General features: G+C 55.8%; 4 protein-coding genes across 4 annotated transcripts; 2 read left to right on the top strand and 2 right to left on the bottom strand.

The window, feature by feature from the left end:
- Nucleotides 1-5,329: 5,329 nt before the first annotated feature.
- On the top strand, nt 5,330-6,001 carry HRG_00312 (putative glutathione S-transferase; the record flags this gene model as incomplete). Its single annotated transcript, XM_044858783.1, has 2 exons — nt 5,330-5,491; nt 5,546-6,001. 2 exons carry the CDS (start codon nt 5,330-5,332, stop codon nt 5,999-6,001), a joined length of 618 nt encoding a protein of 205 aa, XP_044725183.1.
- A 167-nt stretch (nt 6,002-6,168) lies between these two features.
- Nucleotides 6,169-7,535, bottom strand: HRG_00311 (fumarylacetoacetate (FAA) hydrolase family domain-containing protein; the record flags this gene model as incomplete). Its single annotated transcript, XM_044858782.1, has 3 exons — nt 6,169-6,512; nt 6,593-6,735; nt 6,781-7,535. The coding sequence occupies 3 exons, from the start codon at nt 7,533-7,535 to the stop codon at nt 6,169-6,171; spliced, it is 1,242 nt and encodes a 413-aa protein (XP_044725182.1).
- A 3,025-nt stretch (nt 7,536-10,560) lies between these two features.
- HRG_00310 (cytochrome p450 domain-containing protein) lies at nt 10,561-13,666 on the top strand (the record flags this gene model as incomplete). Its single annotated transcript, XM_044858781.1, has 4 exons — nt 10,561-10,920; nt 10,985-11,011; nt 12,091-13,203; nt 13,295-13,666. The coding sequence occupies 4 exons, from the start codon at nt 10,561-10,563 to the stop codon at nt 13,664-13,666; spliced, it is 1,872 nt and encodes a 623-aa protein (XP_044725181.1).
- A 2,011-nt stretch (nt 13,667-15,677) lies between these two features.
- HRG_00309 (glycosyl hydrolases family 17 domain-containing protein) lies at nt 15,678-16,907 on the bottom strand (the record flags this gene model as incomplete). The annotated part of the gene is made up of 1 exon (XM_044858780.1): nt 15,678-16,907. The coding sequence occupies one exon, from the start codon at nt 16,905-16,907 to the stop codon at nt 15,678-15,680; it is 1,230 nt and encodes a 409-aa protein (XP_044725180.1).
- Between the last annotated feature and the right edge of the window lie 2,102 nt (nt 16,908-19,009).

Below are 19,009 nucleotides of genomic sequence, written 5' to 3'. Positions count from 1 at the left end.
TTATGTATCCAGCTAGCCCGTCCATCAGCGTCTCTCTTCCAAGCTAACTGGACGCATTAGAGCCTTGGAGGTACGCACAATCAGGTACAACACATGGCGCATTGTGCGTAACAGGAGCATGAGCGTTCCCGGTTGGATCTCCCTCTGAGCTTCGTCGAGTAGCGCCACGGCCGCCACTAACACATCCAGTCGCTATCTGCCACCAGCTAGCTCCTGCGGGCCAAGACACGCCGACCCCGGAGAAAGAGGCCCGATTCGGGAAGGTTGATGGCCATTGACAGTGGGACAAAAGATCCCGGTCCATCCAGCCGAAGTGGACTAACCGCGTGTGGGACCCTTGGCCTGGACAGGGGGGGATGGAGTGATGGGGACACCACCAGCAGGCTTGTCGACGGAGAAGCCGGGGCCTGGCGCCGAGGCGAAGAGGAAAAAGGCCGTCGGGGTGGCGGTTTGGGGGCTGATGAATAGCCGGCCGATGAGTGGCCGCGTCCTGTCCGTTGGTGCCAGATCTGTCCTACATCGCTCACCACAGCAAGACAGGTCTTTCTGTAGTTCATGTACTGTAGGAGCCGCCGACGGTCCATCCATCTATCCATCCATCCATCCATCCACAGCCGAGGATCAAGTAAGGGAGGAAGGGGAGACCAGCGTCTGTGTCACCCCCCATCATTCTCCGCTTGGATCACTGACCTCGCGCAGGCCGTTGATCCCATCCACTCGTCGGTGGTAGAAGAGGCGAAAACCGACCAGGTGAAACAAACAAGTCGAGGCGTTTGCGGCCGATGCCGCCGTTGCTGCGCTGCATCCGAGCGTCGTCTCGGGTAGCCATCCTTGCATTCCAGTCCGGCCACTCTCTCGCAAATAAGCCGCGTTCGGCTCTGCAGAGCACACGAGCCTGCTGATCCCTCGTATGGCCGTATGTGCATGTGGGGAGGCAATGATAGCATTTGAGCACATGTTCCCTCTTCATGCATCCTGTGGGCAAGCTCCTCCGGGGCCTTATACCGGGCTGCCTCTGCATACCCACGCCTTCACGGCTTTTCGGCGCAAATCAGGATGGGACAAGCCATCCGGCCATCCATCGGCGCATGTAATCCATGCTCGAGAGCCTGGGGTGGACCGATCCCAGACAAAGACCCGAGAGAGTTTACCCGCGGCACCGATAACAACAAAGTATGTGGACACACACACGCCCGGCAGCAAAGTGAGGCTTCTGTCGGACGGGTCCAATGCAGGGCCCAGCAAAATAAACCCGATGGACCCCAAGAGCACGCCATGGTGGGACATGCTCGGTATCTCTTGGCGAACCAGAGGCTTGCCTTTATCTTTGCCGCAATCTCTGGCTCTGTTTAGCTCTCTCCCTTTATCAGTATAGGCGCACAAATGTTTACTGCTGCCTGATAATAAGAAACGCCGGGAGGGGAGCAAGGGGGGGGGCTGAAGGGCTGCCAGCTGGAATAACCCTCCCCGACGACTCCTCTTCTAGAAGCAAAAAATGCTGGTTTGCCCGCGTGAGCGACGAGGAGCTGATGCCAAGGTGCAAAAGTGCAACGATGATCCTGGTCTAGGCGGCAGGCAACCCAGTCAGTCTATGGATGCCGGTGCGATGCCACAGAGGCCCTTGTTGCTTTCCGGTGAGACAAGTTCAGCAAGTCTTTGGTGGCAAGTCCCTTTCCTCTGACCTGACTGGCCGCATCCGTCGTGAACCAGCAGAAAAGGAAAACAAAGTGGAAACGAAAAGTGAAGGCTGGGCGGCCCGTTGAACCTGATGATTATCCATTGTCTCCATGCGCCATCCGCTTCAGATCTCGCCATCGTTGAAATATGTGTGTGCCCAATGCATATATCCATGTGTGTCTGCATCCATGGCTTGTACATCCACACCCCGTACATCTACACCACGATGTCTCGAGGGTCATGGCCCATAGCCAAGGGGCCGAACACTCCCTCCTCCCTATCTCAACATCAGCAGCACGTCTCCCACACCATCCTCTGCGGCGATGGTGCAAGTGTGTATTACCGGAAAGCGCAATGTAACCTTGAATTGATGAAACGATGCTTGCTTTTTCCCCGCAGAGTCTTGGCGTGGCTGTGACGGCGCAATCAAAATTGCCCAATGGGCCAATGCCCACGAGCATATGCTTGGGTCAACCTTGCCAGCCCCCCTCCATCATCTGCAGTACCCGGTATCGTCATGCCAGCATCCCAGCACGCACTTACGGGTATGGTGCGCATGTCCCGTGTCCACGGGCATACAGTAATTATTACGTAGCCAAACAGGATACGGACTCTGCGAGCGAGGCTTCAACTCTTGGGCTTCAACTCTTCACTTGATAGCAAAGGCCATCTACTGCTGCATGTGACTTGCAACCAAGAGTCATCCAGCCGCGTCGCAAAGGGCTGTACATCAAAGCCGGCCAAGGGGGGTTTGCATGGCGTCTGGGGTTGCCTCCGGTTGGACACAGACGCTCCATGTGGCTGCCGGGGAAAGGCAAACTGGATAGCTAGCATCTCAGTCGGGGGGGGATTGGTGGTGGCGGGCTGGCATCAAGCCATCAGCAAAGGCCCTGGTCCGCCAAGGGGCTGTATGTGGGGACGAGATGTTCGTGGCGACTGGGGTTTAGGCTTTGAACCGGCAAAAGACAAGGGAAGTGAGGCTCGACCGCATCGTGAAGTGATCACAGAAGGTCCCCTGCTTCCTGATAGCACGGAGGCCATGTACGGCTTCCGCGCCCGCGTCGTCTTACTGTACTGAGTCCGTAAGCCATGTTGAACCATGCACAGGATTGGGTCTTTCACCCCAGTCGCCGAAGCTCATCCGCGCCGTGAGACATATAGAAACGGCAAGGCGGGCAGACGCGGGTAGCAAAGGCCGCAGCGTTCTATCCAATGCAGACACCGCCATTGCCGACGCCTCCCGCCCGATCATCCATGTGCTGTTGGTTGCCTTGCATCATGTACATCAAGACCCTGCTCCGCTGCGCACTATGCGACTCTTTGCCTATCGCCAGACTGCTTGCCACGCGACGCTACATCGTAGGTTTTGTTCGAAGTCTAGTGGTGAGTGCTCCACGGCACGGCATCAACGGCACGCATCACTTTGAGCGTCTTGGTAACTGTCTACGCTGTAAGCTATGCGGAGCGTGTTAGGAACTAGAAGCCGCTCGATAATTACCCGTCAACCCGAGCAGCTTCAACATCGTCCCTCCCTCCCCATCTGCGCACGTGCAAGCTGCGTCAAGGATTCTCCGCATGCATGTCGGCGTGCAAGGCCAGCAAGGCCGAGGTGGGCGGATGAGCTGCTTGAAGCCTGTCCCTGCCAGGGCCACGTCCCACCGCATAGCAGAAGACTAGGCCCAACGTCTTGTGAGCCTGGGTCCGGGGCAAGGGAGAGGGGGGGGGGATCGAGGCCCGACCTGGGTTACGCCTTTTCTGGTTTCACCTCCTAGAACCGGAGTAGAACCATGGCTAATGCGGAGAAGCCTGAGAGCATATCGACGGGCTGCATGTGGACGAGCACGCAGGTCCAATCGTCGCACAGCGCCCGTCACCACCTCTCGGCTTGGCCATTGACAGGGATCTGCAGTCATGGCCTATCAAGTTGACGAGGCCTCCCCCCTCCTCCTCGTCCACCCCAACGATGAGCTGCTCACTTTCGATTCGAGCTTCTAGAATCAGGCAAGGGAGGGGCGTGACCAGGTCTTGGTTGCGTCTCTTGCATAGCCATCAACAATGTCTCGAAGCCCACACCCGCCAAGGCTCTGCACCAAGACCGGATTCTGTTCAGGATCAGTGGTGCGACTCTGCCTGTCACGAGGGGGGCAAATCTGAAATACCTATTGCTTCTAGTTTCTTTCGTGTGGGCGCGGCATTGCTGCGGCGGTTGCTTGTTGTGCGTGCGCTGTACCCATGAGATGATGAACACGCGGATGTATGCCCCGGGGAGGGTTGGCAGCGATAATTCTTTCCGGACGCTATATCCCGGGCCTAGAGGAACATGTTCCCTGCGACAAGCGTGATACATTGTATTCCAGATATCGCCACTGGGTTGTAGCCCAACATTGAAAGCTTGACAGACCCCAAGTTCGGGGATGCCTAGGGTGGGTGGCACATTATTCGGCCCATTACTCCGTATATCACTGATCAATGCGCAGTCGCTAATAAGTGTTGGACCTTGAAGTCGAGTGGCAAATCGTCAACTTCCTCCGTCAGTGGCGTGGTCACGGTTCAGTCTCGAGTCCAAGCTCTTGAACCATGCATGCAACGCCAGCGTGTAGGTCCAGATTTGACGTTCACTGTTTTCACCTCGATGATCGTGTGTAGCGCCCAGTGCTAGATGCGGCTCCAGCCTTGATGGGTTTACACTCGCAGCCACAACTGTCTGTACATGTTGCTACGATGCCAGTCACTTCCCCCGAATAGGACGCCACACAAGGGGTAATGGCGCTCAAGTCTAGAAGGATGGGTGCCTTTGTCAGGCATGTCCGCGTCAATGGCAACGTCGGGCTGAGCCGAGCTCCAAGCAGACGTAGCCCAGAGGTTGGCATTGACTGGCTGAGCGATTGGCCATTGGGGATGCAGCACTACTATTGCTATTAAAGTTCAACCGGTCATCTCCTCTGCCAGATTGAGTCCCTGACTGACATAGTTGAACCTGGTTGAGTGTACGGAGCATGACATGGGCATACAGCATTCGCCGTCAGTTGGGTGCGCTGCTTCCCCTTGAAAGCAGTGGAATAGAGAGCGTCAACTGTCAAGTTAGAGGTCTGATCAGCTATCAAGACAGTACATGAACTGACCACTGCGGACGCCGGAGTCAGGTCGAAATACATACGTCTGCCAGGCTCCTCTCTGCCACTGATGGCATCCTTTACCCATCTCCGGTTCTAGATTTCCGGGGTTCTCTCTCGAGATCCGCGCGATTCTGGAACGCCAGTCTCTCAGGAGGCGCCACTTGGTAAGCCTCGGGCTGCGGCACATCTCACCCGGATCGAGCGGCTGGATGCCGAGTGGATGCCGGCGTCCCCCGCACCGGAAAAGTTTCCGCTCCCACGGGCCCCGATATTCTCGGCACACTCGACTCGATGATTGGCCGCGGGGCTCGGCCAAGTCCTGGGCGTCATGGCTATCACCGGGATGCAAGTGTCATGACGGTGGAGACGGAGACGGGGAATCGTGCTATGGCCATGAATTCGAAGTAGAGAGTGGACTTGGGAACCATCCGGAGACGAAGCCTCGTTTGCGAGTTATCCGACACCGGAAACAAGTCTTTATCAAAGACCATCATTGTCAAGGGCGTAGACGCGCAGCGCAGCAAGTGGGATTCATCATGCCCGACTACACGCTGTACAGCTATTTCCGGTCCTCCTGCTCGGCCCGGCTGCGCATCGTCCTCAATCTCAAGGACATCTCGTACGACACTGCCCCCGTCAATCTCCTCGACGGCGAGCAGCTCTCCGAGTCCCACCGGGCCCTCAATCCTTCGGCGACGGTGCCGCTCCTCCTCTCTCGTCGATCCGAGCACGCGGGCTTCAAAGTCGGCCAGTCCGTCGCGGCCCTCGAGTTCCTCGAAGAGGTCCACCCGGAGACGCCCATCCTGCCCCCAGCAGGCGACGCCAAAGCCCGCGCCGTCGTGCGGACGCTGGTGAACATTGTCTCCGCGGACATGCAGCCGGTGACGAACCTCCGCATCATGCGCCGCGTCCGGGCCCTCGGAGGCAACGCCGAGGAGTGGAACAAGGAGCTCATGACAGATGGCCTGCGCGCCTACGAGGCCGTCGCCAAGGATCACGCTGGCAAGTACTCGTTTGGGGACGCCATTACCATGGCCGACGCCTGCTTGCTGCCCGCCGCGTGGAACGCGGAGAGGTTTGGCGTCGACCTCAGGGCGTTCCCCGTCGTCTCCAGAGTTGTCGACAGCTTGAACCAGCATCCGGCAGTGGTCAAGGCGCACTATTTCAACCAGCCAGACACGCCAGAGAATCTGCGGACAAAGACTTGAGACAGACGTTGCGAGGGTCGGCGACGCGGGAAAATGGATATCAGCAGTGGTTTGCACACGGAATATGTAAATACGTTCAATTCTAGAATGGAGGTCTCGGTCTCTCTCCCCCCAATGCGCCCTCTTCAACGCCGGCACCGGGATGAGAAACTCGGCATATTTCCCATCTAAAACAGGGGATGGGCCGGCAAGATCTTGCCAGACACCTCGCCAAAGCCAACCAAAGCGCCCTTCTTACCCGCCCATCCCCGAATGACCAGCGTGTCTCCGTCCTGCAGAAACTTGCGCTCCTCGCCGCCTTGCAGTTGCAAGGATATCTTTCCACCCTGCGTCTGCTCGAGGATGCTGCCCTGTGAGGTCGAGTCTTCACCAGATATCGTCCCCGAGCCGAACAAGTCTCCGGGCCGCAGGTTGCAGCCGCTGATGGTGTGGTGCGCAATCATCTGCGGCCACGACCAAAGGAGGTTCTTGGAGTTTGTCCTAGAAATTGTTGTCGTGTTTCCATTGGCAGCTGAGAAGGGGGGTCGAGTCAGCGGCCGTGTCTCCGGCGATATAAGGAGAGCGGTCTATAGAGAAAAACACTACACTTACTCTTAAGATCGACCTCGAGCTCGATGCTTAGGACGTTGTCCTTGACCTTCTCCTGGAGGTATGGGAGAAGCGGCGTGTCATTGGGGATACCGGGGCTCTTGGCATCCCTCAAGGCGTCGGCCAGCACGACCCAAGGGCTGATGCTGGTTCCCATATTCTTTGCCGTGAACGGGCCCAGGGGCACATACTCCCACGCCTGCAGATCCCTCGCGCTCCAGTCGTTCATAAGGACATAGCCAAATACGTACTCATCGGCCTCGTGAATGGGGATGGGGCTTCCCATCTTGTTCTCGCGGCAGATAAACATGCCCATCTCGAGCTCGAGGTCCAGCTTCTCGGCGGTGGCCAGGACGGGCACCTTTGGCTCCGCCTTGGGGTCCTTGAGGATCTGTCCCCACGGGCGGTGGATGGGCGTTCCGGAGACGACGACGCTGCTCGCTCGCCCGTGGTATGCCACGGGGAGGTGCAGGTAATTGGGCTGCAGGGCGTTTGCCGGCCCGCGGAAGAGCACGCCGACGTTGTAGGCGTGGTTCTTGCCGGCGTAGAAGTCGGTGTAGTCCCCGATGGCCATGGGGAGGTGGTTCTGGACCTCGGCACGCGGCAGCAGCGCGCGTCTCCTGAGGCTCTCGTTGTCCCTGAGCAGCTCGGGGTTCTTGGTGTCGGCGCTCAAGACGGCCTGTAGATACTCGCGCAGGGCACGGTGGAATGGGCGGCCGAGCGCGGCCAGGTCGTTGAGCGTGGCGGCGGAGAAGACGGCGGCGTGCTTCTCGATGTCGGGCGACGCAGCGAAGCCGCCGCCGGCAGCGAAGGCCTTGAGATCCAGCACATGGTCGCCGATGGCAACTGCCGGGCGCGGCGCGGCGTCGGCCGGGGTCGAGATGATGCCGAAGGGTATGTTGGCGATGGAGAAGTGAGACTCCGGGGCGATGGGGAGCCACGACATGATGGCGGATTGGGTCGTCGGTTGCGGATAGAGTCGGCGCGAGGTGAACCAGTGGATGGAGGAGAGGGAAAGCAGGAGAAAGAGAATGGCCGTTTTGTTTCTGAGCAGAGGAAGTCGGGCATCTGCTCAAGTTACTCAAGGTTCGGCTGCCCCGCGATTCATGAGCTTGCTGCCGGCGCAAGCCGAAAGGTGGTGGAGAGAGAGAAGTGGAGAGAGAGGTGGAGAAGTGCGGAACGACGGCTCGGCCTCGGTCCGCTCTGGAGGCGTTGGTTCGAGGGATGAAACATGCCCAAGATACAGGCAATCCTCCCTCCTACACACTGGCTCGACGTGGGCTCTGCGCAAGTACTGTATGTATGCTGTTTCTCACGAGTTGCGGATACTGGTATTACTGCCAAGCTGGTAAAATACCGCTACACCAGGCAAGATAAAGACACCCCCTTTGGGAGGTGTTATTAACTAACGCGCATTATAAGTGCTTTCTCTGCCCCGATTGGCACACTGTAGTAAACACACACGTGCTGTCTCCTTGAATGGCCAGCGACATACTGTACATGGCCACCTTTAATCCACACCTATCAAAGTCCTGCCTTGATGTGTCTTGTGCCGCCTGTATTCGCATCTTCGTTCCATGTCTTCCCATCAAACCAATCCCAGATGCCCACATCCGTATTGCTGCATGATTCTTGTGGCCTTGAGCTCGGCATTGCATCCGCTTGGTGCTTCTTTGTCTTGTGTCTGTCTGTACCAACGACATCTCCGACTCCGCGCGGTTCTCGAGCCCAGTCATATCAAAAGGCCATCTCACCCAAATCCATCCCAGCCCTGACTTTTGCACACGACAAGGGTGAATCGCAAGGTCCTTGCCTTGCTCTTCAAATGGCTGAGTCAAAAGGGCTTGACATCCTTGGCGACTGTTGCCTCGGTCGAGTTCGTCCCTCGAGGAAACTGTTGGCCCCTATTCGTAATTCATCGAATCAACATCAAGTGCCATCCATCTGCCACGACCGTCACGCGTCGTGAACACTACCTGCTCGAGCTGCAGTATGCCGCTAACCTCCTGCAACGGCTTGCCTAGCTGCATTGCCAGCGCAGCCGTCATGCCGAGCGAGAGCTGCCCCAGATCAGAGCCTCGCAATGCCTGTTGTGCCACCATGGTGCCTCGGGGGCTCGGAGGAAGTAATCACGGACGGGCGCCGCAAGGCAGTCAATGTCCGGATGGGAGCCTACGGGACGGGACCAATGGTGTGGAAGCACATGTGCATACACCGGGGGGTCTTAGCCGTCATGGATGATTTTATACCAGTCAGCGGATGCTCAAATGCCGATCCCATCAACGGCCTAGTGCAATCGCATTCACACGCGCGGCGTCGTCGGCCGTTGAGGGAGCCCGAGGCCCCGTCAGCTTAGTCTTGCAAATGATGCCGGCTCTTCGAGGCTATGCTTGCTCGTACAACGGCTCGCCCTACATCGCGCTCACCATGCATACCTAGCGGCCTGCGCCCAATGATGTCGCGTCGTCCAAGTCACTTGCACACGCCCGTGGACCAGACATCTCAGTAATCAATATATATTGATAAGTATGGGCATATTTATTGTTAAGCTTATCGATATCGATAAAAATATAGATGTCCCCTATCAATATGTATTGTTAATATGCCCCTATTATGCTCTGATTGCCTGTCTTAGGCGTACTTACTTTTCCCACTCGTCAGCCGTAGCGCTGTGGAAAGGGGCTCGGCACAGAATGGTAGCATTCTTTCGTTGAAGATTCTTCATGCCCTCCATTTTGCTGATTGAAGTGCACGCCCCCTCGATACCTCGGCTTTGGCAATGGAAGACTGCGTATCCCGTGTGCCGGAGGTTGACATCGCATCGAACCCTTCATCATCAATTTTGCCTTCCGATAGTGTCTCGCAATCTGCCAGTATACCTTCAGAATCGGAGCATTCCCCTCCGGCAGCAGTCAAGAGGAGGAAGTTGAGAGCGACGTCGACTTGGCATCACTTTCGACAGGCTCGAGGCGATGAGCCACGCACGGCAGGTGGCAATTTACTCCACTACTGCAAACGTTGTCGCAATCCATCGTGGTCAACCCACATTTCTGGCAACGCCCGCTATCATCTCGAAAAGGTTCATCACGTACAAGTCAGAGAAGATACGAATGCTCGATGCAAGCGTCAAGTAGCCATCGAGAATGCCTTTGCGAGAACAAGCGAAAAGCAGCTGAGGCTGACTCAAGAGAGCGAGGTCAACATTTTGCGGAGCGTGATCAATGTCGATGCTTTCCGAGAGGCACAGATGCTACTTTCCGCGAATAGGCATCTGCCACTGAGCTGCGCGACGTGGCCAGAGTATCAGGCACTTTGACCGCGATCAACCCCGCAGTCGAGGAGTTCCTCGTCGACTCTAGCAACACGGTCGCTTCGGATCTAGATAGGGCGTACGATACGCATCAACAATCCGTCTGTCGGTGGCTCGAAGGCGCTCGAGTCTTGTGCATATCGCAATGGATGTATGGTCTTCTCCTCAACGCAAGGCATACATCGCTGTTCATGCGCAATGGGTCGACGAGGCATACAAGCCTCGCAAGGCATTGCTGGGATTGCCAAACCTGCGACGGTCGCACGCGGGCGCAGCGATGACGCCGCACCTACTGAAGATCATCCGGAGATACGGCATCACACAGAAACTCGGCTATTTCACCGGAGACAATGATGCGAAAAATGACACTTGCCTCCGTCAACTTTCTGCTGATTTATCGCAAGAGCATGGGCTGACCTTTGATCCGATATCGTCTCGAACACGATGCGCTGGCCACATCATTAACCTTTCCCTGCAAGCCTTTCTCTTTGCGACCAGCGAAAGTGCACTTCAGGCCGCCGTTGAACAGGCGGACGACGAACTGAATCAAACTACTGTCGCAGATGCCTTGCATGACCACCTCCATTCAGAATCTACGCCAAGAACTCACGCCAAGCGCAGGAAAAGAAATGATACTGCCGGTTGGCGGAGCATCGGTCCAATGGGGAAACTTCACAACATTGCTGTGTTCATTCGCAACTCTACAATTCACAACGATGCATGGGACGACATTGCGGGGAAAGCCCTCGGTATCGACAACATCACGCGCTGGAACTCGTGGTTCAAGCTGCTTGATGCCGCCATCAGCCAGGAAGGCCCATTGTCGGTCTTCGTCAATCAGTATCATCGAGAGCTTGAGGACGACATCCTGACTCACGATGACTGGCAAGTATTGAAGATGACACACGAGTTTTTGCAGCCGTTTCACCAGGCCACCTTGGAGCAGCAAATGGCCTGGGCTTCAATAGATCAGGTGCTAGAGAACATGGACATCCTCTTCGTGCAATTCGAAGACGCAAAGGTCAGTCGTAGACTCTGCAAGTATTGCCTTCGGGCTGAAGAAAAGAAGCTCAACTTCGATGCAGGTCAAGTATGCCGAAAACGCCCACATGGTAAGCTCGATTCACATGGGCTGGTGGGTTCTTTCAAAGTATTATGAAGAAACCGACAAAAACCCCGTGTATGCCACGGCACTTCTGCTCCATCCAGAAAAACGGCGGAGGTATCTCGACCGTCATTGGGCACCAGAGTGGCGGCAGACAGCCATTGCTGCAGCACAGCGGCAATGGGCGAAGTATAAGGACAGACCAATTTCTTCGGAGAGAACCGTGCGACCCAGTTGTGAAGCGCGAGAGGTCGCTTCTTACGAGCGCATAAGGCAGTCAATGAGTGTCCTGGATGAACCTGGCGATGAAGACGAGTTTGAGAAATTCATCAATGCTCCTCCGAGACATATGCTGACTGCCAATCCGCTTGAATGGTGGTGTCGTGAGGAACAGAGAGCCGAGTATCCACGCTTGCATCAGATGGCTCTTGACATACTCAGCGTCCCAGCGATGTCGGACGACCCGGAGCGGGTGTTCTCTTGCACAAGGCGGACACTTTCTTGGGATCGAGCTCGACTTTCCGCGGACAGGACTGAAAAGCTGCAATGCTTGAGTAATTGGGTGAGGAACGACTTGATTCGCAAACTGTACGTTGCGGTTGATGACGAGATCATGGATGTGGGCGGCGGCAACGGAGACGGAGACGAGCATTCGACGTTATATTAATAATTATTGATAAGCTTAACAATACATATCAATATAGCCACACTCTTAACAATACATAACAATATGCCAAAAATATGTATTTATTTATTATTGCAATGTCTGCCGTGGACATCCCGCGGGTGCCGGGCTCGACTCCGTGCGAGATGGCCTGTAGTCTATATAAGCCATGACGCATCTTGGGGAGCGGAGAGTCTCGTCACTCGGCTCTCGAAAGCCAGCAGACTCCTTGTCCTCTTATTAGCAACTCTTTGCAACCTCCTCGGCCATGAGTTCCGCCGACCTCAGCAAGATCGGCTTTGATTCCTGGCGGGGCCTTTGGCAGTATGATGGCAACCTTTTACACACTCTTGGCCTGTTGTTCTTTCTGGTAGCTTACCTGGGCCTCCTTTGGCGTACTTGTGGTTCTGACAGCGATATAGGTCGTTGCTTACGGTGTAGCGCAAGGCATCTATCGTATCTGGTTCCATCCGCTTTCCAAGTTTCCTGGGCCGCTGCATCTGTCTCTTACATCGTTACCCGCTGCGTACTCCAACTACATCCAGGGAACTTGGGTGAGACATGTTGCCAAGCTGCATCAAAAGTATGGCCCCGCGGTGCGAATCGGACCAAATCACGTCTCCTTGGACGGCTCCATTGGATGGCCAGAGGTTTATGGCCGTCGACCAGGCGGAAAGGCAGAATTCCATAAACTGCCCCCCGTGTTTCAAGAACAACACGAAGCTCTCATCTCCGCTTCTCGTGACGGTCACCGGCGACAACGCCGACAGCTGGCCCATGCATTTAGCGACGCTGCCCTGGCGCAGCAGGAACCTGTCATTATCAAGTATGTGGATATGATGCTCGACCGCCTGTCTCAGCGTGCCGACGAGGGCCAAAGCATCAACATTGTCGAATGGCTAAACTTTACAACTTTCGACATCATTGGCGACTTGGTGTTTTCCGACTCTTTCTCCTGCCTGGAGAACAACGGATATCACCCCTGGGTACTGACCATCTTTCGCGGCGTTCAAGGCATATCTCTTCGACGCTTTTCTCAGTACTATCCACTCATGGGCTGGATCATCAGCAAATCCACCCGGCGGTCGTTGGCAAAATTATTACTCGGGGTCCGATCCGGTGCCAGAGACAAGGCCAAGACTCGCCTAGAACACGGCCCGAAACCACCCGGTGAGCACCAGGATATCATGGCCTACATGATGAAGAAGACTCGCGACGGTGGCGACGGCATGAGCGAGGGCGAGGTCCTGGTGAATGCGCCTACACTTGTCGTCGCCGGCAGTGAAACAACGGCGACAGCTCTGTCGGGCTTTTGCTTTTACATGTCGCGGAACCAACAGGCCTACGCGCTGCTCGCCGACGAGATTCGCGCCGCTTTCGCATCTGAAGAGGACATCAACTTGGTCAGCACCGGCTCGCTCGAGTATCTGCAGGCCTGTATCAACGAAATTCTTCGAATGTATCCGCCCGCCGCCGAGACCTCTGCCCGAGTCTCCCCTGGCGAGATGGTGAACGGCAAGTTTGTGCCTGCAGGGGTGAGTCCGGCTTTCAATTCTCGAGACACCCTTTTTTCTTTGGTGCGGTCCTTGACCATCTTCGTGCTGACGTCTTTTGCTTCTCCATCAGACCCGTCTTTCCGTATATCAATGGGCTACTTTCCAGAACCCGGCAAACTTCGTCGAGGCCGAATCGTATATCCCAGAACGATGGCTGCCAGCCACACATCCTCAATACGAGGGGCGCTTTGCGGCAGACAAGCGTGCCGCCTTCAAGCCATTCAGCTATGGCCCACGAGATTGCATCGGCAAGAACCTGGCCTATTCCGAGATGAGATTGATCATTTGCCGCCTTCTCTACCGTTTCGATTTCGAGTTGGCCCACAAGCAGGATAGCTGGCATGACGACCAGAAGATCTTCGGCATCTGGCAGAAGAAACCTCTTTACCTAAAACTTCAGCGGCGCGGCCCGAGGATTCAACAGACTGGCGAGTCACTCTAGGGATGAAAACGCTCAAGAGGGCTGAGTGTCATCCCTCATTACTTTTCTCCCATAAGAGTAGTGATGGTTAGGGTATGTATGAATATCTCGAGTTTGAAGGTTCCAATGTTTGGTGTATGTTGGCCACACATTCTGGTCAAAATTGCTGCTTCCCATCTCATCCTACGTTGTCCCCTGGCTTTCTTGTTTCTTGGGTATGGATCTTGAATTATCCCTTCTAGGTTGAGAGTCACAATGATACCTGATATGGACGCTAGCCCTGTTGCAAGCCGTGCCTCTGTTGTTGATCAAGGAGATCCCTCTCTCGGTCGAGTTTCGCTCCTTCGGCGCCATCCATCTGGCCCGTGGTTCAATCCGTGTACAAGGCTGTGCCCGTAAATTCTGTGCATTCTTGCATGTTCTAGCTCTTGATGGTCCGTATGTTACCATCGTCGCCAGTCGACTGCTAGAGGCTCTAATGCGCCAAGTCGAAATTGTCGCCCGGGGCGCACTGCGGATCAAGGGCTATTGCGGCCCATAGGCCGAGGGCAAGGGCCAGAAGAATTGGGTTCCGGAGAGGCATGTGGTGCGGGGGTGAAGATTTGGAATTTCGTAGAAGATAATCTTGCCCAAAGGTGAACGCTCACCCTTTGTATAGCAAATATAAATCTGTTGGCTGTCTGAAGCTATATCAAGACTATTATAGCCGTGAGAATCATGTATAAGCAAGCGGGTGAGCAAGTGGATGCTATCCTCAGAAGACTATGTGCGTTCACAAGAATGGACAAGTTAATACTTAGATCAAATCCAGCTTTTGACACCGATACACCCATTTGTCATAATTTTCAACTCGACAACGCTTTACTTTTCGCTTTTTCGGTCTTCAGGAATTTCCCCCGCTCTTATCCTCCTGCTTCTCGCTGTTCTTTTTGGGATAAAAGTTGGCGGATCGAGCAAGTCTAAGCTAAACCTTGCTGCTGTGTCACCGCAGAGCGGGAAGTAAGCCAGAATATGGACCAAGTGCCTAGCTAGCCTCGTGGAGTAAGCTGGTTTGGCAGAAGCTCCGATCAGAAAAATAAGCCTCGCAGAGAACTCCACATATATCCGTTCCCCGACTCCATGGGGTTATATTAATTCTCCGCCGTATTAATACTACGACGGGCCATTTAATGCGGGAGGATTATTGGCACATGCTACGGATTGGCAACTACCGCTTCCATAGGTATATGATCAGCTTCTATACGAGCTCCACCGAGGCAAGGGTCATTCCCTTCTCAGCAGTCATCTCTCTCTACTACGGTGGCCCTCCACGGCACGTGCGAGCATTGCCGCTCCAAGCTCGAGTCTCTAAAAACGAAGCTGAAAATTTGAAATGCTCGCGTCCCTCTGTCACAAACCTTACCGGCACAAAAGGAAAGCAGGAGGTCGACTTGGTTGAATCGGTCAGGCAGTCAAGTGGTGTATCCCGAGTAAAACATTGCATTGCTTTGGTCCAAAGTCGGCCTCCTTCTCGCAACACCGAGCCAAGACAAGGTAATTAACGCACTGAAGGCCGTCTATAAGCGTCTCCGTCTTGTAAAAGGGTTGCTTCTAATCAAATTAGCCATAAAGAACGCTGGCTCGGCCTTGTCGAGAATCATTCGGTCCGACAGGCCAACTGCCAACTACGAGCGAGACACTTGATTACATTCATGCATCTCAACGGAATGTTGGTAGCAGAAGCTGGCGGTTTATCAGAGAACACTCCGTTCCGGAGCCAAACAAAGGTTCAATTTCTGGTTTTCACCAACCACACCTTCGTTTATTTGAACCCGTCGTTGGCTTGTTGACTCAACAGCAGCATACAGGCTCCGAGGTGAGAAATGGAAATGAAACGGCGCCAATGAACAACCCGAGGCGGTGGCCTTGGGCCATCAGCTTGTCTAAACTCGACTTCGTTCTAGTTACAATGTTCTCTCTGCGAGAAAAATGACGGCATTTTATAAACGCGACGGAAAGCCGCGGTCAGCCCAGAAAAGAAAGTCTGGTTGGTCTAAGGCAGCGCAAAGGCGCCAATGAAGACGGCAACGCCGGCGTAGGCCGCGGCAGACAGCCTCTGGACGGAGGCGCCGGCGTTGGAACTCGGGGCTGAAGTGGTGGATGAAGCGCCAGCCCCGGAGCCGGAACGAGACCCGCGGCCGGAGGTCGAGGTGGAGCTGGAGAGCGAAGTGGCAGCCGTCATGGTGGACAGGTGGCGGCCGGTGCTGGTAGGTCTGAAGTCGGTGCTGTTAGCCTCACCGTAGGACTCAGAAGCAGAGCGGGACTTTGTCTCAAACTTGGTCGGGCACTTGAGGTCGAAGATGGGCTTGGTGGAGAGGTCCTTTGTGATGGCAAACTTGAGCTTGTTGTCCGGGTTGGAATCGCGCAGGTTGTACCAAAAGGTCGGGACCTTGTTGAAGAGCTTGCGGCAGCCAATCTCGTTCCAGTAGTGCTTTGCGTTGTCGACGCTGGCGACGGCCTGGTCCCAGTTGAGGCCCGAGACGGGCCAGCCAGTCTCGGTGACCCACACGGGCTTGCCGCCGGCGGCGGACAGGGTCTTCTGGTAGGCCTCGTCGAAGAGCTTGGCGGCGTTCTTGATGTTGTTGTTCTCGCCGCTCTGGTAGCTAGGGTACTCGTCGACGCCGAGCCAGTCGATGCAGTCGATGACGGGCTTGTTGGTCGAGTTGGTCCAGGCGTCCCAGGTGTCGACGTGGCCGACGGGGACCTTGGCCAGGGACGTCTTGGAAAACTCTTGCTTGAACTGCTTGACGAAGCGCACGATGGCGTCGGGGCTGTTGCCCACGCCGCCCTTGTTCTTGATGCCCGTCTTGGAGTTGCGGTACAAGTCCTCGCTGCCGATGGAGATGCCGATGACGAGGTCGGTGAACTTGGTGCCGTGCTTGGAGACGGCCTTTTTCAGCGCGTTGATCTCCTTGGCAATGCTGTTGGTGCCGGACGTCCAGATGCCGAGGAGGACATGGGTCTTTGTGTTGATGGCGGCCTCGAAGGCCTCGATGGGCTCCTCCTGGGAGTAGGCCTGGATGTTGGTGTAGAGGCGGACGGCGTTGAACTTGCCGGGGGCGCCCTGGAGGGCCTGGGCGGTGCGGAACTCGGCCTCGTAGTCGGCCTTGAACTTGGCCGAGTAGTCTGCCTTTGTGGCGCCCGAGTTGAAGCCGAGATAGTTCTTGTTGGCCGAGGCGCAGACGGCGAGCGCGCCCGCGACGAGAGCGGCTGTGAAACGCATGGCGGAAGGGCTGGAGAGGACGTCGATGGCGGCACTAGCGTCGATGGGATCGATGCCGTCGAGGCAGCTGTCGCGAGGATGAGCTTCAGGTCAAGGATCGAGCCGGTAGCGAGCGTCGGGGAGGGAGGAAGATGCGAAAAGACGGCGGCGTTGACAAAAACAAGAGTCTATAAAGGAGGGAATGAAAGGGCTTGTAGGAAAGATGGAAAGAGAGAGAAAGGCACGAAGAGAGAGAAAGGTCAGAGAGAGAAAAGGAGAGGAGAGGAGAGGTAGAGGTGGAGAGAGAGGAGGTGGCTTGGAATGACGCTGGGCGCATGGTGGCTCAAGCAGAAGTTCATAAGCATCTGCACAAATGCACAAGTCGAGCAGCGAGCGAGGAGCCAAAACAGGGGCCGGAAGCGGTCGTTTTTCTTTTTCTGCCCCTTTCCTTTCCAGCAGCCAACAGCGGTGATTGATTACCGGGCAGCAATGACGTACAACAAGGTGGTTTTCCTCTCCTTGGCCGCCTCGACCCTGCAGGCATCTCGCTCCCCTCTGTTTGAGGCTGTCTGGCCTTGACGAGCTTGATGTTGCGATATTATGAAAGCTGTGTAGACGGGGACCCGGCCACTTTGGACACCGAGGCAAACGTATGTACTGTAATTTCTCAGCGGTTGTGAAGCCAGGCGCTGCCACCCTGAAGGGCACTCACTGTGCCAACGGGCCGAGATGCAGGCGCCAGGGCCAACAATAGTTGAGACACGTACGGATACGCGAGGCTTGATTCGCCGTCTTTTCCAGGGAGCGCTGTGCCCTTTGATCTCGCTTGCGCGCGCGGGCCAGTTAGGCCAGAGCTACCTCATGTGTTTACATACCGAGTACGAGTGTCATCTTTTTGCTCGGCTGCTTGCCTATCAGGACAAGGAAGAGTTGTGATCTGCCAGCGGTTGGCAGTGACACGTTTCAGAGCATGCGGTGCTTACTCCGTAAAGTGATGATACATACTGTCAGCGTACATGCATGCCTCCAACAACAAATGCCACATGCAGAATTCGACCGACCAGCCGACCGAACAAGCATCTTTGTGCTGAGGCCCATGAAACGAAGCGACATCATGACGCTATTTTAAGCCTGTGGAGCGTCTCGCCCTCGGACAAAAATTGACCCTGAATCGATGGGGCTTCGTGCAGATGGAGCCGTTCGTCCACGATATTTATCTCCCCAACTCCCCCATGAGAAACCTCCACTACTACCAGGCATCAGCAGGGCAATTCGTTCCTTACTTGCTGGCCATCCAGAAATACCTGCCATTACTTGGGCCGCGCTCAGTGACATCTCGGACGCTGGCTTCTGCCTCGGCGGCCATGCATCAGACCTCCTCCTTCCTCCCCCATCTTGCCAGCCGTCAGCATCTGGCCCTCGAACATTCAATCCGCACCCATCTCTACCTTATTGGGTGACAATGACAGGCATGTCTGCTGACGATGGGGAAACACCCAGGATGCATCCCGTGACGCCCGTCAGACAATGCCATATGCCCCCCCCCCCCTTCCGATCGCCCGCGAACGAAGCTTCGATGCCGTGGGTCTCGTCCAACACATCTACAGTACCTACACGGGATGCCTTCCATCTGGGTCCCCTCAACTGGCGTCTGATGAGAGGGCTGTGAACATGAGCACTCGTGACAGGGCGGTTGGTCCTGACTCCTTTGGCTCTCGCCTCGAAGCAGCCCGCCCGTCGGCGCCCAGCATCCTGGCTCAGGGCGAAGATGCACAACCAGCCGCCGGCGAGACGTGCAGGGTACCGAGTCCGCTGCCCTTTTCTCCATGCTGGGGCCGAAGCGCGAGCTGCCCGGGCTGGACACCCATGGCCGTGTCCGCCAAGCTCCAGGGTAAGCTCTTGGCTTGGCGTCGGTGTAACGCGTTCCTCGTGGGCGTTCGCAAGCTCCATTCATGTACTGCACACTCTGCTTTAGTCTGTACGGTACCTGTCGACACTGAGTTTCATCTTGCTTCATCTTGTTTGCGATGAGAGAAAAGCTAGATAAACTGCCGCGATATAAACCGCGCATTGCGTGCGACTCTGCCCCATAACCGTGTCTCGACGCCCCGGTATGACGCCAT

The sequence above is a fragment of the Hirsutella rhossiliensis genome (assembly GCF_020360975.1).
Source record: "Hirsutella rhossiliensis strain HR02 chromosome Unknown scaffold00001, whole genome shotgun sequence".
Classification (NCBI taxonomy): Eukaryota; Fungi; Ascomycota; class Sordariomycetes; order Hypocreales; family Ophiocordycipitaceae; genus Hirsutella; species Hirsutella rhossiliensis.
Note: the sequence above shows the minus strand (reverse complement) of the source record. Positions and strands in the feature narration are given on the sequence as shown.